Genomic DNA, 15,270 nt, shown 5'->3' on the forward strand with positions numbered 1-15,270 from the left:
TACCAGTACACTGGTGATCATTTTGCCGACCTCGGAAGGATGACAGGCTGAGTCAACCTCCTGGTGTAATTTTTTTTAAAATTCAGTGGCCAACGGGGCTTGAACTCAGGACCCTAGAATCCCAAGCCTCCACCCTAACCACTAAGTCAACACCAGGCTCAATTTATCATTAAAGCCGACAAATAATCCTGGAAATATTGCATGATTATATGTTTAAAAGATTTTCAAATACAGTGTTGTGAAAAGTTTGGGTTATTTTGACTTTAGTGGTGCTAATCCCCATTAAACATTTGCGGGAAGTCGGAAGTGTGCGATTGATGATAACTCAAATTTTTGTGAATCATTTCAATAATCACAGCGACACTGAAGTATATAAAATGAATTAGGAAATCGAAGTTTTATTTTTGCTCCACATATTGTTGCCTCTACCAGTGAAGATGGACGGAGGTTACATTTTCACCCCTGTCTGTCTGTTGGGTGGTCGCTCGACTACCGTTATTGGGTGGTCGCTAGACTACCGTTATTCTCAGGTTTTCCGTCTGTCTGTGTATGTAATGGACAGCTCCGGAGGCCAGAGGAGTCAACCGATTTTGATGAAACTTAACTGGTAGGTTCATACCAGGATCTAGTTGTATGCTTTTGAGCACCGTTGCTATGGACGCCATCGTTATCTAGCAACGGGACTTTGAAAGTTTTGAAAAAAATCCGAAAAATATTTATATATATATTTTTTTCGAAAATCAAAAATTGGCTTCCGTGCTTTTATGCGCACTATAATCAACCTCTTTGTCAAAAAATGTTCAGCCCGATCCGTCAAAAACTGTATGACTAGTATGCAATTATATTACTATATACTTTCACCCCAACGTTCGGGTTGGGATTCCCTAACGTAGGGTTAAGGAATAGAACACAAATGATGAATGGACAGTTGCTCGTCATGTTCCTATGTGGAACAACGAATGGCAAAAATGCCATCTGATGTGTTCTCTTATCTACATATTTCAAATTCACCTTAGTCAAGCGACCACCCATGTCACCTACTGGCTTGTCTGTCTGTTTGTGAACAGGATGTCTCAAAAAATTGGGATGGATTCGGATGAAATTTTGTGGACAGGTTGGGAGTATGACAAGGACGAAGGAATTATATTTTGGTGAAGATCAGAATCTGGATCCGGATACTAGAATTGTTTCAGTGATTCTTCACCATTGAGAGATTGGGCCAAAAATGATACATAGCACAATATCTCAAAAAGTTATTGAGGGTTTGGACGAAACTTGGTGGACAGGTTAGATGTATCACAAGTACTAATTCATATTATTTTGGTGAAGATCCCAATCAAGATCCGGATAGAGAAAAAATATTTTAATTTTGTAAGCGATTCTTCACCATTGCGAGATGGGGGTCAAAGAGGATATACCGCACGACATTCCAAGAAGTTGTGGATGCGTTATGACAAAACTAAGTAGATGAGTTGGTTAGGTGACAAGAACAAGCCGATTTATATTTTCGTTCAGGTCTGGATCCAGATCCGGCCTATCAGTGGGATACAAAATGTAAACTGTTCAGCTTGGCAGAGATTTGTGCTCCACCAAGTGGCGTTCTAGTATTATCATGTGCTAGTAATATCCACTGGATCACAAATAAAATATGCAGGAAACAGTTTGTGGATTTTTTTACAGTGAATAATAATAAATTGTTGAACTAATCAACACCAGGTATGTTAATGCGAATTACAACAAACCACAATATAAGATGCAAATTTGTGAATATGTGATGTTAGTTTTCATCAGCTTGTTCCCTTGCGTGAAAGTCGATGAGTGAGTTCAGAATGGGGCCCAGGAAGAAACTTTCAACAGAACAGTGTGCGAAGATCCAAAGTCTGCGAGAAGGACACACGATGAAAAAATAGCAGAAATGTGGAAAATCTCCAACAACAGTGTGAGGCACACTTTGCAATTCCTGATCCAACTTTCTTCAATCCCACTCTTCCCTCCAAGTCTTTAAAACAGCTGTTCACCACCATCTCTTGTCTTCCCCCATTCAAAACCATAATCTTTGCTAACCACATTGATCTACCCCAAACCCACCTCATTCAAATTCCCTGTTTCCCTTCCTTAAAGTCCCTGCAGTGTCCATCTAGTTTATCCCGTGTACAGCACAGCCATCCCTCTCTCTTCCACACATCTCCTGATGTCCCTGTTCTCTTATGTTGTTGTGCTTCCCTCACCCACTCTTGTATCCTGCTCCCTTTGCTATGTTTTGTGTGTTCGCTCTTAAACGAGCCTTGACGAAGTAGGCAACACCAATATTGGGTGACTGAACAATGGAATCAAGTACTCTGGTCTGTTGAATCAGAGTTTGAAACTTTGAATCTAAGAGATGCCAGTTCGTACACCGAAGATCTGGAGAACATTACGACACGCAATGTTTGCAGCCAATTGTTAAATATGGGGGAGGTTCTGTAACTCTCTGGGGTTGCATCTCAGCTTTTGATGTAGGAAGACTTGATAAAATCAATGAGACGCCAACAAAAGAGAAGTACAAGCCGATACTGCAGCACCGAGCAGTTCCTGGTGGAAATCGTTTAATCGGAAAAGCATTCATTTTTCAACAAGATAATGCTCTCCCCAAAAAAATTCAACATAGTAAAGCAGTATTTGGAAAACAACATTACAGCCGGTGTGCTCCAAGTGTTTGGCCACCCATATTCAAGATATGTGTCCCATGGAGTCGATGTCGGATAACCTGGAAACGGAGAAGAACAAGAGGAACCAAACTAACCTTACAAAACTGTGGAATGTAGAACTGGATGTTTGGCACAATATTCCTGTAAAAGTTCTTCAGTTGTATACAGGAAGCATCTGGGTTGAAAGTGTGATGGCACTCAAGAAGACAAAGGGCAAACATACTGTATAAAGTATTGACTGATATTATAAAATGACTGTTCTTGAAACTTACTTCAACAGTTTGTTTCATGCACATTTACAAATGCTGTTAATTTACAAAAATAAACATATATGACTTATCACTGATGATTTAACTAACATACCTGAAAGTTTGAATATCATTGGAATAACCCAAACTTTTGCACAGTACTATACAATTACATTTCTTAACTCCTTTTGTCACTTGACAAGCTGGATTTCTGCAATAGCTGCAAAGCCATGCTTTTCAGATGACATATCATCTCATAAGGTCTCTGGGATTGGTCATGCATCAGATTGGTCTTTATTAAGCCTTCCCTGATAGCAGAGGGGAAAGTGTAGGGTTTGTTTCTCCAATTAATGCCCCAATATTTAATTGTACCACAGAGTTTGTTAGACCCATGGGAGTACTAAAGCACCGTTTATAAAAAAAATTTATTATTTTTTATATTTATTCCTGCACTCTCAACACTCCCAATTTCCGAACTGCATCAATCTCTGAGCTGTATCTCAAAGCAGGCTGGGACTTTCGGAATGAAAATTTGAATCAATAATGGTAATACAAAGAACGTGGGGCTGACAATTTTTTTTTGACATTGACCTAATTTTTAAGGTCATGACCAAATTATATACATTTTAACATTTTTCACCAAAATTTGATCAAGGTTTGTCTGATCAGATCAAAATTGACCTCACTTGATGGCCTATGGCAAGGGCTTAATTTACATCATACCCCTCTGGTAGAACTAAACTACCATTTAGGTTTTTCTCCGCTTTTCTGCCAATGTCTGAGCTGTATCTCGGAGCGAGCTGGGACTTTCGGAATTAAATTTTGCAACAATAATGCGACTAAAAAGTATGGGTGGTTGACATTTTTTTTAACCTTAACCTATTTTTAAGGTCATGACCCAATTATATACATTTTAACATTTTTCACCAAAACTCGACCAAGATTTGTTTGATCAGAATGAAAATTTCCCTCACTCGATAGCCTAGTTTAAGATGCGTTTGGACTTTCTTTACGTCATACCCCTCTGGGGTAAATGTCAAGGTCAAATAGTGGTTTGAAAACAAACGTGTCTGTTGTCATCACTAAATTTTGCCAATGCAGAATCTCAAAGATCGCTTGGCCTTGCTAGACGTTATTGCATCATAGTAGATGTGCACTGACATTGTGCACCTGGTATTTGATTAGTGTCCTTGACCTATTTTGTTGAATTGTGACCGAATTAACAAAAACAACTTTTTGATCATAACTTGAATAATTTTCCTCCGATTTTCATGATGCTTTGTTTTATGGATATGTTGTAGCTGAGCTGTATCTCGGAGCTAGCTGGGACTTTTACACTCTATCCCTAAATTATGAAAGTCAAGCTGATGTGGTGGTCCGGAAAAAATATGGCCATCATTGGATCATGGGCAAGTGTAAGTCACTGGTGATCGCCAAGTGTAAGCAGGGTTGGGGGAGGCTTACCCTTGGCGATCGCTTTGTGATTGCAGATATCTCGTTCAAAGTCAAGTCACATTTTTTTTGATGGCATCAAGTTTGGCTTATCAATCAGCTTATTATAACCATTCATTCCTGGAAGTATTATAATTATATTTGCCTAATGATGTCATTACACAGAGAAAAAAAGATCCCACTGAATATAAAGGTGTAATGGAGATATTTGGGAACGATGGATAATAATAATATGAGCCCAATGAATTCGTGGTTAACTTCAATATCTTCAGGTGCTTTTATTTTTTCCCATTTTTGGGTCTCATGATCAATCATGAAAATGACAATTTCTAAAGTGTTGACACACAAAGCCCTTTCAGTGCAATTCAATTCATCTTGGAAATAGGAAAGTCCCAGGAAGAGATTTGTATTGCTCTATTCTCTAACACGTAAAGGTGACATACATCATCATCATTATCCTGATTGTTTATTATCCTGATTCATTATCAGGATACAAAGCTAGCCACCTCTGTCTGTCAATCTGTCTGTCTTGTATACATGCCTAAACCGCTGGACGGAATGAGTTGAAACTTGGTGGTTATACCTGGGAAGATGTTAGGTGGTTAAAAAGCATTCACAGCCCCGTTTGTTTCGGATTAAGTGGCGATGCAAATTCTCTATGCAAACGTGTATCATGTAGTGCTGTTCCTGGTGGGAGTGGGTATTACAAGTCTCACGAAATATGTCAATTAACTGCATGAAAACCATGAACATCTGAAATTATCATGATCATTAGAGGTATTTGTTTCTGTCTCATATGCACTCCAACACTGCTAAACCAAATTAGCTGAAAACTGCAGATTGTGCTCAGGGTGTGGAGCAAAGGTTTTAGGAAGTTGGGACTGTTGTGCCCAATTGTGTTTTGACATCAAAGTGTGAGAATTATTATACTGTTTTCTCTGCATGAAAGCCATGAACATCCACAATTACCATAATAATTTGAGATGTCTGTTTGTTTGACTTGTATACATACTCCTGAACCACCGGACTGAATTAGTTTATACCTGCCGGTCGTGCTCGAGGTGTCGTCTTTATACTTGGGCAGCTTTACGTTGCTACATGTCGGGTTGGACACCTCCAAAACATTTACTTCGCCATCAAACTAGAACATGGAATGGCCCCCAACACAACAGGTAATGTTGTGTATCGTGAAGTTCTGGGATGATATGCTCTTCAACTCTCAGCAGCTATCAGAGAAAAGTTTTTTTTTTTTTTTAGCTCACCTGGAACATAGTAACAAGTAGCTTATGGGATGACGTATCGTCCATCCGTCCACGTATACTTGCAACTTCTTCTTTGAAACTACACATACGATTTAGATGAAACTTTATCATAACGTTCATCACCGTTTATGTAGAAAAGTTTGTTCATGGCATTAAAAGAATCGGGCTTGGACCAGGGGTTTTAGAAACGTGGACCAGGGGTTTTACGGGGGTTGCAGCCCAAAATAGATATTTGCTTTCTTCTTCGAAACGACACAAATTTTTTTGATGAAACGTGACCACAACCTTCATCACTGTTGATGCACCAAATTTTGTTCATGGCATTAAAAGAATCGGGCCCTAAGGGGTTTTACGGGGGTTACGTCCCAAAATCGATATTTTGCTTTCTTCTCCGAAACTACACAAATTTTTTTGATGAAACGTGACCACAACCTTCATCACTGTTGATGCACCAAAGTTTGTTCACGCCATTAAAAAAAATCTAGGTCCTAGGGGGTCTACAAGTGTGTCGCCTTTATACTTGGGATGGTGTATCGTCTGTCCGTCAGTCCGTCAGTCTACATGTACTTGCATCTTCTTCTTTGAAACTACACACACAATTCCATTGAAACTTCACCACAACCTTCATCACCCATAATGCACCAAAGTTTGTTCACGACATTAGAATAATTGGGGTCGAAGGGGTTCCTCGGGGGGGGGGGAAGGGGAGTTGCCCCCCAAAATATGTATTTGCTTTCTTTTTCAAAACCACACAAAATTTCGATGAAATTTGACCACAACTTTTATCATCCCGTGATGTACCAAAGTTTGTTCATGATATTAAAAAAATCCATTGGTATTTACTTTCTTCTCCGTTATATATTTTGTGGGTCATCCATGCCTACCAGTGGTTCCCTGGTTATGTTATCCAGCCACTACCAGGTGAGCACCCAGGGGTATTGCCCCTATGTTTTTTTTATATTGCGCTATCTTGTGTTTTGTTTTTTTTATTGCTATTTCTGGATATTATGTTAATTTTTATTCCCACCAACACCCAGCCCACCAACAAACAACATGATGAAAGTAGATGGTGCCACAGAATAACTGAAATTTCCCAATTGGAAACAGACTCAGGGATGATCCAGATAATTTGGGGAAGTGGGTGAATACGTAAACGGAGGAGTGGATAAATAAATAGAGGAGAAGTGGGTAAACGAGGAAGTGAGTGAAAGGTATGGGGGAGTAGATGAATGGGTAAAGGGAGAAGTGTAGAGGGGGAAGTCAGTGAGTGGATAGAAGGGAGTGGATGAAGCAGTTAAGGGAGGTAGGTGAAAGGGTAGAAAAGGTAGTGAGTGAAGGGATGTCAGAAGAAGGAGATGAAGGGGTTAATGGAAGTGTGTGATTGGGTTTAAGTATGTGAAGGTTTAAAGAAGGCAATGGGTATCTATCATCACAGTTGACATGAAAACCTTCCTTTTCTCCAACAGCCTCATCTCAGATCACCAATTTAGTTTCAGACCAGGTCACTTCATCTTGTACATGCTACTTCCACTCACCCAACAATGGATAAAGGTCCTTAATGTCAGACATAAGATCAAGGCCGTCTCTCTGGACATATCTCATGCTTTTCATACAGTCTAGCATCCTGCCTTGCTCTCCAAACTCTCTGCCTGTGACATCCAAGGCCAACTCTACTTGTGGATTACTGAGTTCCTCTACTCTCATAGCCAACATGTGGCTCTCAACGGAATCCTTTCATCTCATCTCCCTGCCAAGGTTGGAGTGCTCCAAGGTAGGTTTCTGGGCCCAGTCCTATTCTTTATCTTCATCAATGATCTGATTGTCTGGAAAATCCTCTTTCTCTAATTGCTAATGACTCCACCCTCTGTTGTGACATCCCTCATCCTTCTGACAGGCAGGCTGCAGCCTTTTCCCTCTCTTCAGACCTTGAAAAAAAAAATCACAAGATGGTCAAACACTTGGAATGTGTTTTTCAATCCAGACAAGTCTCACACTCTCACGATCTCTCTCCAAAAGGCCTATCTGGCAACCCCCCCCCCCCACCCCCATCTACTTTATTAACAATGTTGAGGAAATTAGATCATTCAAACTTCTGGGTCTCACTATTAGCCACGATCCTTTTTGGGCAAACAACATTTCAATGTTGGCCTCCAACGACAGCCTCTGACTGGGCATCTTCTGTTGTACAAAGTCCTTCCTTGGCACACCTGAACTCCAAGCTACCTGCAAGGCCTTCATTTGCAGCTTGATGGAGTATTTCTCTCACCTCTGGGCTGGCTCCCCTGCCTCACATCTTGCTCAGTTTAACGCCGTGGACCAGGGAAAAGGCTTTGAGGGAAATGAGTGAAGGGAGAGAGGGAACAAGAGCAGGGTTTCTGAGTAAATAGATGAACAAGGAAGTAGGATTGCAGGCATTAGCTGCATTGGGCCATCCAGTGTATTACATTTTTATGTATCTGAAATTATGTTTCGATGCATCAAATCGAGAAAGGGCATGTGGGTAGTGGTGGGATGGAGAAAATGTTATAAAATTGAAATTGAGAAAATTACGTTGGTTCGACATGAGGGAAGCGAGGCGAAAAGAGAAGTGCAGTTCAGCAAATGGTGAAGGAAAGAGAGAGAGAGAGAGAGAGAGAGAGAGAGAGAGAGAGAGAGAGAGAGAGAGAGAGAGAGAGAGAGAGAGAGAGAGAGAGAGAGAGAGAGAGATATGGTGGGGGGAAGGGAGGTTGTGGGTTGAGTGGGGACAAAAAAAGGAAAGTTAGGAAAAAGTAAGAGTGAAAGAGGAATGTAAGATAGGGCATAAGGATAAAAAATAATTCCTCTATTTTTTTCAAATTATTTATAATTTGTTTGAAGATGTTTTGTGGTATTTTGTAAGTTCTCAAAAACACATTATAATTGCTTGTTAAAGCTTCCCATAGCACTGAATGGTACCCCTTGGGACCTTAATGAAAATGGATGGCAGTATGCTTAAGATTGATTTAGCTTACAGCGCAAAATGAAGAAATTGCAATGCTTTTTACTTTTTTTGTGCCACAAACAGGTTGCTTTGGCCGAGAGCTCGACCTGATATTCATCATGGATTCCTCAGTAAATGTAGCTCGACAGGATTTCCAGTTGATAAAATCTTTTGCAAGGGGTGTCATAAGGCTGTTTGATGTGGAAAAGAAAAGGACTCGTGTGGCCGCAATCATCTTCTCCGAAAAGCCCCAAATTCTTTTCTATCTGGGGACACACAAAAGTGAGCATGGAGTTCACAGGGCTTTGGCAATTGCTCCACATCTAGTAGGGAAGCCACGGCTTGGGAAAACATTGAAAAAGCTTTTACAATACTCCCTGACACCACTTGCTGGTGCACGTCCCGGTGTAACAAAGGCGGTGGTTGTGGTAATGGGTGGGCCGAGTTTTGATGATGCCACCGAGACTGCTGAACAGCTGAGAGACAGTGGAGTGACTGTTCTGGCAGTGGGAACGGGGAATACCACTTCGGAACAATTGCTGCAACTGTCTGGCGATCCACTGCTTGTCATCCTTGTTCCGTCTTTCAATGATTTGGAGCATTATGAGGCCAATCTGGTTCACAAGATATGTGAAGGTGGGCGCATTTATTATCCTGTCTGATTGGTCTGATGGAATGCTGTTTTATCTGAAGCATTTAATTGACTGAATTCAAAGATAAAAGGCTTTCTCTAGCACTTTACCTCTGTTCACAATCAGAATTGTTACATAGCCCCCTGGGAAAGCCTTGTTTGTGAGAAAGTCCTGCTGTCCATGCAGCGCACAACTGTACATATTGTGACATCACTTCTGAAAAGCATCCTCGAAAGTTTGGATTACAACATACAGTTCAAACAAAACTTACAAATTCAACCTTGCATCATCTCACTGGAAAAAAAAAAGTCACAGATAACAATTTAGATCAACAAATTGAGTCTTTTCATTGACATACATTGCTTTAAATTTAGTTTTCATCTTCAAAATAATTTTCAGTTTAATAATGTTTTTTTCACTTTTCATATGCAATTCTTCACCCAGTAGTAAATTTTATGCGAATTAGCCAGAGTGGTTTTGTTTTTCTTTGTGTAGGTTGTCGAGGCTCGTGAAAGAACGAGCACACTGAACGGATCAATAATTAACAGACAAAAACAGGATGGAAAACAAACACACATGGAGAAGGAAACTCCAAGGAGGAAAAACTGGAAAATTAGGAGGGATTTTGGTGGGGTTAATGAGGGTAGAAAAGATGATGGTTTTCGATTGGGAATGACCTGAGATTGTCTTGAAGACCTGGAGGGAGGGAAGAATGAGATTGAAGAGGATGTGGAAGTTGGTTCCACAGGTGGGGAAAAAAGAGGAAAAATGAGTGGAGATGAGCAGTGATCCTGGATTTAGGTAGTTTTACCAGAAAGGGGTTGATGGTGGACTGTGTGAGCCCTGTAGACACCTGGGGTAGGGGGAGCGGGGGGGGGGGTACAAAGCATGGAAAGAGCAGACGGTGCAGGACCAGGAGTCGATGGAAGACAGAGAGACCACTGACCTGTCTGTGATGGCATAGTGATAAACCCATAGACTCAGCTTTGGGGTGCGAGATTCCAATGATCTTAAAGGCCTTGGTTTCCAGAGCGTTAAGCTGAGCAAGTCAGGCAGAGGAACTAGCCCAGAGGGGGGAGCAGTACTTGCAGGTGGATAGGAGTTCAGGTGTGCCAAGGAAAGACTTTGTATGATAGAGGATGCTCAGTTGGTGGCTGGATTTAGAGGCCAACGTTGAAATGTGGCTTGCCCAAGAAAGATTGTGGCTGATCATGAGACCCAGGGGTTTGAATGAAAATCTCCTCAAGAGGATTGTTAAGAAAATAGATGGGGGGGGTGGTTGCCAGATGGTCCTTTCAGAGAGAGATAGTGGGAGTGAGATTTTTTCAGGAATGGAAGACATATTCTAAGTGTTTGACCAGCTTGTGATTTTTTTCGAGATCTTAAGAGAGAGAAGAGGCTCCTATCTGCTTATCAGAGGGATGAAGGATGAGGGTTAATGCCTAAATATGCGACTTTTTAAATGACGTAATCTGCCCCAGAATGCGCAGCACAGATGTGCAGAAACCCTGAGCAGCAGGCATCAAAAGGTCACCCAAACGTATATTGTGTGTGCGAGATCAGGATTGTGACCTAAAATGGCACACAAAGCTTTTGAAAAAAAGCTCAAAATACTTGGAAACATATCAGAAAGAAAGGGGTGTTCCTCTGCACAATGAAAGAGTTGGAGAACTTTCTGAACTTGGCCAAAAAGCTGATAAATTGCAACCCGCCGTACCACAAACAGCTGAGGACATGGACCGGTGCAAGATACAAAGGTCCGTAGACTGGCGCATTCTACCCAAACATTTGACCATCATTGAGAAAGAGTGGACTTTGAAACTTGCTGGATTACCTCCTCTGAACATGGCAGACTTTATTATTTATTTAATGAGTGTGCAATCGGAAAGATGACGTCATAATTCCCAACATTCAGGCTGACTTCCCAGAGGGAGACACTGTATCTGGTTTGGTTGCTTCTTAACACTGATGGGAAGGTCATATCTGGGTCTTGTCAATGCACAGCAGTAGGGTGAATATACTGGTTCTGGCTCACTTTTCCCCATGTAAATGAATGGGGGATTTTCAGCGATTCATATTTTTTTTCCCTAAAAATAAACCCCCTTTTTATCCCAAGGTATATTTATTTGTCTCCCCTTTTAACCTGGGGACACTTTTTTTCAAATAACCCATGCAATAAGATAAAGATTTGTTAAAGGTGATTCGAAAGAAATATCTGAAACGTCTAAGACTCGGGACACTCTTTATCAAATAACCGATGCATATTGTTTAGCTCACTCATTGAACCTATAAAGATTTGTTCATTCTCCAATTCCTTCAATAGTTTAATTTTCTTTGCACAATAATCCCCATCTAAAATATTGAAAAACAAAACATTTGAATCTTTATATTTTTAAAGATACCCCTTTTGTGTCATTACGAAATGATAAACTTCTCTTAATGATCTCATCTGGCCACCGCCCGAGTTGCAAATCATTTTTGTGCATAAACCACGCCATAAAAAAGTTTTGTTTCAAATGTTTTCAGTTCGTGTCATGAAAATGAGGAAGTGTTTTTTTTGACACGGTCGTGCTGTGTGAATGAGGAAGTGTTTTTGGACAGTCATGCTGTGAAAAAATAGGAACTATTCTGTGAGACAAGGTCTCGTGTTTATATTTTATCTCAGAACACGAACTGAAAACATTTGAATCAAAACCATTTTAGGGTATTTTAAGTATGTTTTAAAAATGATTCATACAATTTGAGAATATATCTCCCAGTTATTTTCTAAGTTGTCTCTCCCGAAGCGTCATTTCCTGTGGCCACACCCAATGATTAAGCAATCTCCTCATCGTTGCTTTATAAGTGATTCGCCAGACAAAGTTTCTGCCAGACGGGATTTTCATTTTTACAACTGAGACATGAGCGATCTTTCTTCCGTGAACAAAACAGCTCAACACAAAGTTGGTAAGCCTGTGTATAGGTTCCTCTTTGAACGATGAAGCAATTGATTATAAATTAATTCGTGATAATTCTGATATATATATATATATATATATATATATATATATATATATATATATTTTTTTTTTTTTTCTTGGCAGGTCCTTGGAAGAAGAGCAGTTTACATATCACGACGAGGTGCATGAAATTAATGCTCTTATTGAAGAGGTCAATCATCTCAGAAGAGAATTGAAAAACATTTTTAATGACTGACACGGCCTCTGATCTTTTTGCCATCTTGTACCAATGGTAAAAAAAACTGAGACATGGACTCACTCTCTTCCGATGAAGATAACAGCTCACTACAAAGTTGGTAAGTTTGTGTATGGTTTCCTCTTTGAACAATGAAGCAATTGATTATAAATTAAATCGTGATAATGCGAAAATATATATTTTTTCCTGGCAGGTCCTTGGAAGAAGTGGAGTTTACATATCACGATGAGGTGCATCAAATGAATGCTCTTATTGAAGAGGTCAATGATTTTAGAAGAGAATTGAAAAACATTTATAATGACTGGTACGAAGTCTTATCACAGCCTCTGATCTCGAATAAATTAAACCAATGGTGAGACGTGTGTGTGTGTGTGTGTGTGTGTGTGTGTGTGTGTGTGTGTGTGTGTGTGTGTGCGTGCGTGCGTGTGTGTGTGTGTGTGTGTGTGTGTATGTGTGTGTATATATATATATATATATATATATATATATATATATATATATATATATGTATATATATATATATGTATATATATATATATATATATTTATATGTATGTGTGTGTGTGTGTGTGTGTGTGTGTGTCTCTTTCCCTGTCTGTTTGTCTCTCTCTATCTCTCCCTGTCTGTCTCTTTGTATCTCTCTCTGTCTGTCTTTCTACCTACCTCTCTCTGTCTGTCTCTCCATCTATACCCTTGATTCATTATTTTATTTTATTTTCAGCTCGATCACACAACATCAGCTGTTGAAGCAATCTGGTACAACACATGATTTTCTGGAGGTAAATGTTTCTGAATTATTATTTAGTTATTCTTTTATTAATATCACTCTCTCTTTGGAATGTCATCTTATGTTGGTTGCATCATTAGTTTGGACGTGGTTTTACCAGTACACTGGAATTCATTTTATTGGCCTTGGAAGGATGACAGGCTGAGTCGGCCTCCTGGTGTGTTAATTCAGTGGTCAACGAGGCTTGAACTTAGAACCAACACCAGGCTTACTCATATTACCATGTAATTATCTTTATAAAACCTAATTATTATCCACTTTTTGTTTCAAAACAGAATATGGTGTCTGAGTTTCGACATCACAAGACATCTGAAGAAGATTGCTGGGAAAGATTATACATTCTCGCAAATGAATATTTAATATTTTCAATTTTCATTAATTATATTTGTTTTGTTTACAATTACTTGATTTTGAATTTCAAAAAAAGGATCAAGACATTAAGGAGAGGGAGGGGGTGGGGGGAGTGGGGGGGGTAGGTGCGCTCCCCCAATGACCCATCACCCCCTCATCCCACCCCTCCCCTCCCCATGTGTGTGTGTGGGGAAGGGTGGGGGTGGGATGAGGGAGGTGGTGGGTCAAAGGTGGGGGCGTACAGGGGGGATGAGGGGTGGGGCTTGTGTGGGCGGGGCTTGTGTGGGTGGGGTTTATGTGGGCGGGGCTTCGGTGTGGGCGGGGCTTGTGTGGGTGGGGTTTATATGTGTGAGATTCGGTGGGGTTTGTGTGGGAAAGGTTTATGTGGGTGGAGCTTGTGTGCGAGGGGTTTATGTGGGTGGAGCTTGTGTGGGAGGGGTTTATGTGGGCGGGGCTTCGGTGGGGCTTATGTGGGAGGGGTGAATGTGGATGAGGCTTATGTGGATGAGGTTTGTGTGGATAAATGGATGGGTGGATGAGTGGAGCTTGTGTGGATGGGTGGATAATTTTTTAATTAAATAAACATGTTGTGTGTGGGGAACTAATTAACTAATCACTAATTATGTGAATATGATGAATATGGGTGGGGTTTGTGTGTGGTGGGGTTTGTGTGGGGTGGGGTTTGTGTGGAGCTTGTGTGGGGTGGGGTTTGTGTGGAGCTTGTGTGGGGTGGGGTTTATGTGGGTGGGTTTTGTGTGGGCGGAGTCAAAAAGGGGCGGAGTCAAAAAATTTCAATTTATCTTTGTCTTTTGTAATTCCTGTGAATAAAATGAACCTAAAATCTCTTCCCCTTCCAAATCATATATCTTATAAGTCCAAGGAACCGTATCTATTACATCAACAATTTAAAAAAGTTCGTTCGTCCATCGTTTAGTAAAACCCTTTTCAAAATGAGATTTCCACCTATATATTCTTACGATATCACCAACTTTGAACTTAGGTTTTCTGACATTAATCTCTTTTTCATATTTTAATTTTGTAAATGTTTCTGATGGTTTCATATTTGTTGACATGTGAATCGTGTCATTATACTTATCCACAATATCCTGAATAAAAGATGACCATTGTTGTGAACCGAGTTGTGTGAATTTTTTATATAGTCTCTCTTTTAAGGTACGATTAAAACATTCAACAACAACTGCCTTCCCTTCATTAAAGGTACTGTATAATGTAATACTGTTATTTCTTAGAAAATTCATAAATGTCTTGTTATAAAACTCTCTACCCTCATCAGTCCACAATTTTTTAGGTTTTCTCTTACTTTTATTAAATATCTGTTGAAAGGCTAACATAAGAGTATTACCTGTTTTGTTTTTTAATGGTACAACCCATGCGTATCTACTCCTCAAATCAATAACGGTTAAAGCATACTTGTACCCCTTATCATTATTGAGTTCAATCAAATCAGCAGACCAGATATAATCTACTTCCTTGGAATAAACTTTCCTTCTCTGAAACTTTGTGAATATTGGTTTATGTAATTCATCAGCTAATTGCTCTTCAGTCTTAATGACATCATTAGAGCCTATAAGTTTTTTGAATTTCCAAGTCCAAGTTTCAATTTAGCACTGATCATCTTCTTCACAATGAACCGATCAACTTTTTCTCTCAAGGTTGGATTTTGTATCAGAGACAAA

At 40.0% G+C, this 15,270-nt stretch overlaps 1 protein-coding gene across 1 annotated transcript in view; it reads left to right on the forward strand.

The window, feature by feature from the left end:
• LOC147015430 (von Willebrand factor A domain-containing protein 2-like) overlaps positions 1-15,270 on the forward strand; it is a 74,659-nt gene that overhangs the window by 38,777 nt on the left and 20,612 nt on the right. The window contains exon 11 of the mRNA XM_085850177.1: positions 8,693-9,244. Within this exon, the coding sequence (XP_085706303.1) occupies positions 8,693-9,244 (552 nt within the window). The remainder of the gene's footprint in view (positions 1-8,692; positions 9,245-15,270) is intronic.

This window comes from Eptatretus burgeri, chromosome 12, assembly GCF_056783735.1.
Source record: "Eptatretus burgeri isolate ZD-2024b chromosome 12, Ebu_testis_v1, whole genome shotgun sequence".
NCBI lineage: Eukaryota > Metazoa > Chordata > Myxini > Myxiniformes > Myxinidae > Eptatretus > Eptatretus burgeri.